This window comes from Patella vulgata, chromosome 6 (assembly GCF_932274485.2).
Source record: "Patella vulgata chromosome 6, xgPatVulg1.2, whole genome shotgun sequence".
Taxonomy (NCBI): Eukaryota; Metazoa; Mollusca; class Gastropoda; family Patellidae; genus Patella; species Patella vulgata.
In genome coordinates, this window is record NC_065884.2 from 56,792,501 (window position 1) to 56,802,888 (window position 10,388).

General features: G+C 33.6%; 1 protein-coding gene across 2 annotated transcripts; it reads right to left on the reverse strand.

The window, feature by feature from the left end:
- Window positions 1-640: 640 nt before the first annotated feature.
- Window positions 641-9,947, reverse strand: LOC126823797 (MYG1 exonuclease). 2 transcript variants are annotated; one of them, XM_050552803.2, is made up of 8 exons: window positions 9,859-9,947; window positions 5,501-5,701; window positions 4,966-5,061; window positions 4,303-4,533; window positions 3,332-3,410; window positions 2,781-2,903; window positions 1,418-1,599; window positions 641-979 (listed from the first exon to the last, which is right to left on the reverse strand). In XM_050552803.2, the coding sequence occupies exons 2-8, from the start codon at window positions 5,659-5,661 to the stop codon at window positions 799-801; spliced, it is 1,053 nt and encodes a 350-aa protein (XP_050408760.1). In that variant the 5' UTR covers window positions 5,662-5,701; window positions 9,859-9,947; the 3' UTR covers window positions 641-798. The 2 variants fall into 2 exon arrangements, with proteins under 2 accessions (XP_050408760.1, XP_050408759.1); XM_050552802.2 differs by lacking the exon at window positions 9,859-9,947 and adding an exon at window positions 5,813-5,945.
- Between the last annotated feature and the right edge of the window lie 441 nt (window positions 9,948-10,388).

The following is a 10,388-nucleotide window of genomic DNA, read 5'->3' on the forward strand; positions in this document are numbered from 1 at the left end:
AACCGATCTTTTCTAATCAAAACTTTTTCAATCATGAATTAACTTTTCAGACTCGAGTAACTTTAGAACCGATTACTTCATTTAATTAAAGGACATATTATCACAGCACTTTTTATAACCTTGTACAGTTTCATATATACCGGTATCTAATATTGTTTATTTAACAAATCTTCAGGGCCAGTGGACTAGCGTTGAGGTCAATTTCTGAAATCTAATTTAATTAGCTTCAATTTCTGAAATGTAAGTAGTGAAGTACAATGATCAATGATTAGAGACAGGTGTGATGCACGAACCAGGATATGTTTCTCTTTCTCCTCCCATGTAAACAAACTAATTATTATCACTTTCATAAACTGTCACAGATTCACAGTACTTTTTTTGTATATACAGGGATAGGCCTACTTGTTAAATTCTTAAAGAAACATATGAATTCCCATGCTTAGTACTCAATTTTACTGCAAAATAATTTCCCCCAAGTCTAGGAGATGTAATTTCAGGGACTCTAGTTACAAAAATTTCTCCAGGGGACAACCTGAATTTCTCGGCTCATGGCTGCATCACTCGTATTAGGGGCTTGTGCAGCGGTCTGTCTCATTTTTGCTAATTTTCAAAATTACATAAAAACAAAAATTCCACATAATAAAATTTTTAGGTGATATAATTGTTATTTTTTAATGTTTTGTATGAATGAATGACCATAAATTCATAAATGCAGAAATATGTAAATGCACAGGACTACAAAACTTAATTGGGGTTTGTCTCAAAATAACAATGAGTAATTGTAATGTTCATTATAAATCAACTAATTGTTTTCTGTTTGTGTAACTGTAGACTTTTCCTTGCCATTTCTAGAACCCCTTCATATGAGTTTGCCCCTCCAATAAAACCATTGGCATGTACAAAGACACAGCCTGGAATACTAGTCTTTTCACTGAGTTCTTCTCCTCGTAGACCCAACCATTCTTCAGGTAACGTTAATCTAAAATAGACAATAAAATATACTATAATTTTTACTAAAAAGTTTGGATAACAGTAACACCTCCAAGGTACCAAACATAATTACAAGCCGAGTTTATTTTTTTAACCAAAAAATGTTAAAATCTGATAATAAATAATTAAAATTTGTACGCATTCAAGGTATGGCATATCTTTATTATTAATATCATTTTTAAAATGTACTATTTCAAGTTACTGGCTTATCTGTTATGGCAATAGACAAAAAGCAAATTTGGAACCACAATTACTTTATCACAATACTTTTGGTTCTGGCAGTGTCTAATAGTAAGAGCAGGAGGACCGCACGTCCGCACTACATGCAAAAAAAAATCTACAGGATAAACCTGCAGACAAGACAGAAAATAGACATTGCACCAAATAAAAAAAAAAGAACTTCTTATATTTAAATATTTTTAATTACCTGTTGTCAAAAGTACCCAAACGTAGTGGAACACACTGTATACGCCATTGTCCACTCAGGTCGGCAAATAGAACATACTTGATAAGAGGATCAATATTAAGTTCCTCCTCTATAGAGAACAGATGATCCTTCCAGGGAGCACCACCATTCTCAAAACACATTATTTCTCCACTTTCATCAATCTACAGACAATTAGAAATTGGTACACTTTTGCTGGCCTAAACTCTAGAAAGATCTGACTAGTTTGCATGGAAAATTAAGTCATGGGTCACATAGCTGAACCTTGACTGAAGATATTAATTTAACCTATGCCCTCATTGCCCTTTCTCTCATAGTTCAGTGCAGACTGAAGACTTCACTTACTGTTGGAATAAACAGACCTTTTTATTGGCTAATATCTTAGAGAACGCATCCAAATAGGGCTGACAGAAAATATTGTCAATAAAGCTTTTTGAAGATAGATAATCGATACATATTTAAATATCCATAATCGCACAATTATAGGTAGTCACTTGTCAGAAGAAATCCATTAAAGATAATCCTTTTCACAGTGTTCTTTGCAACCCATGCTTAGGCCTAGCTCAGTAAATGTAATTTAACAGAAAAGTCATCGCCAAAGACTAGAAAAAAATGCCAGCACTAAGAATTGTCTGACGCTTATGATGAGAGCGAATAGTTCCTCATAATGTAACATATTGTGGAATATTGAAATTATATAGATCTCATAGTGACCAAGAGTTAAAAACATGAATTAAGCCGTTAAACAAGGCGTTCTCTGTGCATCAGAAATCACTACGAAAAATATACTATTACTGAATCTGTTTCATCAAAGGGAAATAACTACATTTTACACATCATTATTGTTCTGGTGATAACATAAATATGTCGAGCGGTGACAGTTCTGTTTTCCAAACAAAGTTGATTGAGATGACACCTTGGTTTTGGTACGGAATTGTCAAATCAATAAAATATAATTATTCTACATTCAACTTGTATTCATAATGATACTACAGCATAAACTCATATATAATTCGTTTATTTTCGTTATTCATATATATATTCTGAATGTTTTCAAAACAAATTATAAGTAAATATAATATGCTGATATTATTGATCCTTGAAAGCAGTATCGATTGTCAGTCATACTTCCAAATCTGACTCTCATGAAAAATAAAATTTGAATTCTAAAAATCTGAACAAAATGGAATCCCTGTTTTAATTATACTGAATACCCCAGTGTTAATAAACCATTTCATTTCACACCTAATAAGGACACCTTAATTCACGGCATAAAATCTTTCAGCCAGTATCAAAAGAATGTTGTCATTTTGGGCAAGCGCAAAATTTAGGGCCGCCATCTTACCTTATGTCTGTTATTGACTGCTGTTAGAACCACGTCGCGTGCTGGTAGCCAGGAATTTTTATAATGATTAACACGGTCCATAAATTCTAAACCTGTCAATGCTACAGCCTTTTCAAAACATTTCTAAAAATAAAAACACAACATTTTTAAATAATGAAAAGAAATTATATGCAATGGGGTTCATTTTCCTACATCAACTGGGCTAATGCTAGGTTTCCACTATAAGGATTTCTGCTAGACACTGTTCCTTGCAAGGTACTCCATCCTGCACCACTGACATGAGATACAAGACTGGGAGCCTTGTGTACATCACCTGTCAATAACTATAACTAAATGGTACTGGAACTAAATGCTTAAGAAAAGCTACCAAATACTTCTTGTTTTCAAATTATATTTTTTCTGAAGGAATAGGAAGCAATGTTTTAAAAGTAAAAATTTCCTGGAGATCAAAACTGAAAATTGGGGTGGCCTAACTTTCAAACATCATTTCATTATTTTATATGTGCCTTGCACTATGTGCCCTACTTATGGTACTGAAGATAAAATCTTACATCTCTATCGTCTTGTTTTTCATTCCATGCCGGATTCAACCCACCAACTCGTGAACTTAAACCAGTTGTCTGTCGATATCTGTATAATACAAAAGTAAAGTTAAACTGTTAGCTAATTTCTATACCAAATTGTTAGCTTCAAAACTATTGGCTACTTTCTATACAAAACCATAAGGTACATTCTATACAAAACTGTTAGCTACTTTCCATAGAAAATTTCTATACCAAATTGTTAGCTCCAAAACTATTGGCTACTTTCCATACAAAACCATAAGGTACATTCTATACAAAACTGTTAGCTACTTTCTATAGAAAATTTTCTAGGAGAGCCATTATAATCACTGAATGGATGGAAGACATGGAAATAATGATATCTGATGTACTTGTGACCACAGATATAAATTAATGCCAGAAAAAGATTATTGGTACTCAAAGAATACTACCTAGAGAAAACTGAATATACATGCCAAAACAAAAGAATAATTTTAGCCATGTGTGCTGTTGATTCATTATTTTTTTTTTAATTAACCCATGTTGATTTTATTATGAAAAACAAAAATGTTTGTTCAGAAATGCAGGGATCACGGTGGCTAAGTGGGTAAGATGCTGGCTCGCTAGCCTGGAGATCGGGTGTTCGATCCCTGCATTGGCCGAGAAAGTGCATCAAAATTTTCCAGCGTGGTTCCCCCTTGTCAGTGATGCAGGACGGAGACCCTGACAAGGACAGCTGTCTAATCGTTCTGATGGTACGAAAAACCGAGGTCCAGTGTACACATTGGCGTGCACGTAAAAGATCCCATGACAGTTGGAATTCGATAGAAGAGTAGGCCGTAGTGTCGCTGTCCAGGCAAAATTTCCCTCATTGTTCGGAAATGCATTCTTTTTTTTAAAAGGAGTTGATTTCCGTGGAGCTTCTGAAGAAGGCAGCATACTTCTATTATGGACAAATATTCAGACTATGTTTGACCTACCTGGGAGTTTCGTCTGTTGGGTTGATACCATTATCAACAGCGTCAATCTCTTCTACAAAATTCTCATAAACTTTATCATAGATTAATTCTGTTATTGGGTCTTCTTTAGGTTTATTAAGAATATCTGATATTATTTGACGACCAAAATGAAAGTAGACCAACCCAGCACTGCTCAGTTTTGTCACCCACTTTTTGGTTGAATCAAGACTGTTAAAATTTTCTTTAAATGTTCTGGAAAACAAAAATATTTAGACTGTAAAAGATATGGTTATCTTCAAATAAATTCACAGACGGACAAAAAATATCTGACCTTTCGAGTCAAGGAAATTTGACACAAAACATATTCAATAGTGACTTTCGTAATTACCATTTTTTTTTTTTTAAAAAAGTCCCTATTACTATTTCTAAAAAAAATAATTCTACTTTTAAATAGAAATAATTTCATTTTTTTTTTTTTAAATTCTACTATTTTAAAAAAAATCTAATTTTTATTTTTCTAAAAGACAGAAATTTCTATTTTAATAAAAAAAAAATTATTTTAAAAAAATTCCAATTTTCATAAAAAAAAAATTCCAATTTTCATATAACCCAAATTCTTTTCTCTTTTCAAATCTAGATCATTTATGTTAGAATAAACCCAACATGGTAGTTGGTGGGTTTTACCTTTGATGATGATCAAATCGATTTTTTTCTGGATCATAAACACTGCCAACATCTACCACAATATCACACGTATCTAATATCTTCGGTTCTCTAGTTCTAAAATACAACAGTTTAATTAATTTTACATATCTTGGCAATTAAAGACTTCACGTGAAACATGAAATTATGTATGAAATTAACAGATACAAATAATAGAAGACAAAGTGTTAAATATAAATATATTTTATACAGACCGGATGGTAACTTGTCATTTCTATGTGGGCGTATAAAAAGGATCGTAACTGTTTCGGGTTTCACAGTTCTTGAGGAAATAAAATAATAAATACAATAATCGCATTGTAGCGAACACTTAAAAAATCAGGTTTGTGGATAAAGTGGGATTGAATGTTTTGGTAGATTGCAGGGGATGACAAACTATTTCTTTAATGCCATATGTATCATGAATGAATTCACTGATACATGGATCTCAATCTAACTTGTGTTTTTGCAAAGAAATTAATAGATACATGTACATGTATAATTTCCCTAGACTAACCGTATAATTTCAGCACTTTTGTATTCTGGTAACTGTTTTAACAGAAAACATGCCAAAGCTTCATCACAGTGAAAATTACCACCATGAGTTCCAATCTTCTTCTCCATTTCTATTTTCGATTTCTTGCAGGGAGGTTCATCATCTTTACCATTATCAGACATTTTAAGGTTCAATTTCTGTAAAATGCTTGAAAGGAAGGAACTGAAAAATAAACATGATCAAATCTAATAATAATAATACAAATATCTTATAAATATACCATTCTCCCAGTTTGTAGTTTGTTCTATATATAAATACTATCTCTCTTCTCACCTTACAGTATTAGAAGCCATCTTAATATGAAGCCTATGGGGAAAGTAGATATAAATAGATATATTAATACAACAGAAAACAGTCAAACTTATGAAACAAAATTCACTTGATCATATGATGAACTACAAACTACAGCTACTACTAGCTTATTAATGATTCTGTGTATAGTTAAAGCTGATCTTTGTATGTGTAATTTAAGCTTATGTTACATCATGCTAATGGGTATTATTCTAGTGTAACCTCCCACTCTTTTGTCTACAGTAAGCTTATTAACAAACCAAATACTATTATTGTCTGTATATACAACATTCAAACCAAATACTCAATCCAACCTATCAATATAAGATAGTTGATAGACCTAATCAGATGTGTCCATTAAATTGTTAAAACAACTATTTCTTCAGAACCTATTAACTACATTGTTTTGGGGTTTTTTTTAAATCAGACAGCAGCTTATACCTTTATGAAGATGTATTCTTGAGGTGATTCACATAAAGGGGATTAAAGAAGTTAACCCGTTAAGCGTGACATTTTTAAAACGTTAACTACCCCCTACTGTGTAATTAATTTGACGAAGTGACAAAGAACTATGTACTCTATGTTCTAAGAATAGGTTGGGAAAAATACCCCCAAGGCGTTATATTATGCCCTACACACAGTGAGTGGCAGTTGTCCAGGACATAATATAATGTCCTACACATGCTGCGATCGTGGGGGAATTCCCAAGGGATTCCCCCCAAGTAACGAACTATGTTCTAAGAATAGGTTGGGGAAAATACCTCCAAGGCGTTATATTACGCCCTACACACAGTGAGTGGCAGTTGTCTAGGACGTTATATAACGACCTACGCACTTAACGGGTTAATGAAAAGTCCCATAGATACCGTATCTCAAAAGACATGACTGTATAATCTATGAAAGGGGGGGGGGGGGCGACAAATTTCTTTATTTTACTTCATCATCCCTTATTCTGGAAGAACCTCTCAAACACGACTATTAAACCTCCTAAGAAACAGCTGTCTGTGATATCAGCCTACGCCAGAAGTTGGCTTTTAGGTGAATCCTAGTATCGTTCAAAATTGGTTCTCTGACATATCATTCTGATCCCATTCTCAGACTTAAGTTAAGAATTTACTCAACTTTCAATCACTGTTTATGAGAAATGTCTTTGATCCAAAAACACAAAACTTTACAAATAGTTTCTTATTGGTGTATTTGATACATTCAAACAACAAAAGTTTTATAAAGGGCTATATTTTAGTTAAAATAAGGCGAACAATTTTTAGTAAATTCTTAACTTAAGTCTGAGAATGCTTTGTGAACTCGGGGCCTGATGCTTAGAGATGCAGCCTTACTATTGAATTCACCTAACCAAAGAGTACCAATCAAGGCCTTTGTTTAGATTTTAAAAGCTAATAAGTATACATCTTGGTATGCATCAAATCTGTCCCTTTTATCTGTGCATCATATGGTTCATTTCCTTTCCTGAAATGGGTCAAGTTTTTTCTTTATTTTGTGTGTATTAAACTTTAAAGGGTGTACATGGCTCTATTTCTCAATGAAATAGATGAAAATGAGTCTAAAAGCACATATTAAAGCAATATAAAGGTATGTAAAGTGAAATAGGGTTTAACATCCACCCGACATAAACTAGGTCATTTTCAGACTAACATATTGTTCAATTTTATTTCAATAATTCGCTTGCGTGTAGGGGTCTTTAGCAGTGGGAGGAAACCGGAGGACCCGGAGAAAACCCATGAGGATGGACAGGTGACCCTACTTCTTGTCCTGTACAACCGGGGAATCGAAACCACGTAAGTTGTCTCAGTGACATACCTTATGATGCAACTGACACGGCATGCACTAACCATTTGGCCATCTAACCCCCCTTGTACCGCACTGATTATTTTCATGGCAAGATAACAACATCAATATTGATTGAAATGGACCAATATTGAATTTGAAATATTAAGTTAGAGATTTAGCTCCTTTAAGGATCTAGATTTAAAATGTATCAACCATATACATGTAAGCTTATATAAATTTTTGGCGACATTAAACGATAAGGCTTATTTAGTCTTTCACAGGTAGTTTTGCATTGTACAACAACCATTAATCCATCCATTGTGCACATGGCTATTGTTTAAACTGCACTGGGTGCACAACAGCAAGCACCTGATTACCTAAGTGCCATATTGTACCTGATTTTAAATACATTTTGGTCAATTGAACTGGATTGTAGATATAGACTGATCTTAACATAATTTCAATATGTCCATTCAACAATTTGATCAGTGACTAAACATACTGTATGCCAAGGCCCAAATGAACTTGATAATGAACTCTCATGAGTATGCCTATGCCTATCAAAAGAGCCATCGTAGATTGTGTGTATTATTGTGTCTTGTGTGTTAATTATTCAGACTGTGGAAAAAAACTTGTGAAAGTTTCGTGCTAAATTTAACCATTTTTACTGCATCTGTGTAGTATACAATAACTCATGGTACCTTTACGGTAAAAGAATTCAAAGTGTTGATTGGCTGAGGCATGATCGCGATCTACGAAATGCCATCAGAAAATTCCATTCTCCATGGATTTCAAAATGGAGTTATACTTGTGATTAATATATAGTTAATAACTTCATGAGAGTACAATCGTATGGATACATTGCCCTGTGAATTTCAAAATGAAGCTGGGATTTTTGGAAATTAATTGTGTTACCAAGGCACACGATTATAAAATTCTGAACAGTTTTTGCACAACGGAAATAATATTCGAAGAGAAACAGAAAGACATGGAACTATCTGCCGATAATTAAACCGATGTGCGGTATGATTTGTTGATAATAATGTTTGGTATTTATACCTAAATGTAAAATACATCGGCAATTACGGATTTACCTCGGCTACAGCAGATTGAGAGGACTGCTTAACTTCATCAGGAAATATTAAAGATATTCAAAGCTGAGATTCAACGCCGTAAAACGAATGTCATTCTTTTTGTAATGCACCTGTGTTCAAAAGAAATAATCCCACCCAACTCTCTAACCAAATAATTAATACAAGACAGAAACAAAATAACGGACTACGGGCGTATTTATGTTTGTAAACGCCCAAACTCATTACTGGGTCCGAGAGCAATAGCTTATTCATACACAAAATTTGAAATGTCATAAAAGGGCCAAACACCATTACGATAGACAAGCCGAATTGCTGCGACCCCTTATACGAAATGATCTATCCCGCTAAGTGACGTAATTACTGCTTCCATTTTGCATTTCTCGGTGTCAATGTTTGTGATTAGTTCAGTTTTACAAGATAGAACTTTTTTTACAAGATAGTAGTTTTTTCATAATCGAAGAAATCCATTTAATTTTAAAATTTACCACGGTTCAGACAGGAGTAGCCTAACTAGTATCAGTCGTGTCAGCGACGCAAATCATGCATGAGTACCCATATTCACTGAATATCAGTAGGCCTATAGTATGTATCAGTGGGCTGGTTAAAATCTTCATAACATATCATCTTTAATGATATCCTTGCATGTTTATAATGAATTCTATACTTTCCAGCAAGGCTGCAAGGTGTTCTAAACCTAGCATCATACCTACACCGAAAAGGTTTAGTGCTAAACTCACTGGTTGCGAAACTGAAAGTAGAGCCCCAAAACAAAGAAGAAAGCACAGGAATCTGACCTTCTATCCGTATATATATATATAAAGCACAGGAATCTGACCTTCTATCCGTATATATACGGATAGAAGGTCAGATTCCTGTGCTTTCTTCTTTGTTTTGGGGCTCTACTTTCATATATGCATACACCATGTCGTACCAGACAATATATATATAATTATTATACATGTACATTGTCTGGTACGACATGGTGTATGCATCAGCAAATATATACGGATAGAAGGTCAGATTCCTGTGAAGAAAGGGACATATTCTGACACAGATAATAATCATATGACGCTAAATAACAAGTATGAATTTTAAACTGTTAATCAGTATTGAAAAATAAAACTTAAGAATCATAAAAACAGATACCCGTATCGAAAACTGTGACAAATAACTTTCCTTGCAGTTAATAACCCACGACTGAAATCCGTTTTGGAAATTTCCCACCTTTCGGTGAATGAGAGTTATCTCCTCAATTTAAAGGGACAATAACACTCTTGCTGGCTTGACAGCTCCAGTAAATAAATATTAGCCTTATTCTAAGTATTAGATGTTTAAGTGTCCTACCTGTTGTGTAAATTATCCATTACATCCGATTTTACTTGTCCAGGGGGTTCGAAAATATTTTTAAATCCAAGTCACATTTGAAAAGGTTTACGTTAGGCTTTTCAATCATTTATTTAGTTGAATTTTTCCAAATTTTTAAAATTAAGTGTGTTAAGATGAAATTTGTATCATCAATTAATTGGAATACTGTAAAATAGTACAATTTGTTGACCAGAATAAAAATTGGGACATATTATTCTGTTACATTAACAGATATGGCGATATGGCCAACACTTACTTCGAATTCCAACTGTACATAAGACCTCGCGATTTGTCTTCTCAAATCCGTACTA

Coding starts and splice junctions, on each gene's coding strand:
- LOC126823797 (XM_050552802.2), bottom strand. CDS start 5,832: ATGGCTTCTAATACTGTAAG. Junction 2,904..3,331: donor AAAAACAAGACGATAGAGAT/GTAAGATTTTAT, acceptor TTTTATTTTTAG/AAATGTTTTGAAAAGGCTGT. Junction 980..1,417: donor TTGGGTACTTTTGACAACAG/GTAATTAAAAAT, acceptor TGTCTATTTTAG/ATTAACGTTACCTGAAGAAT.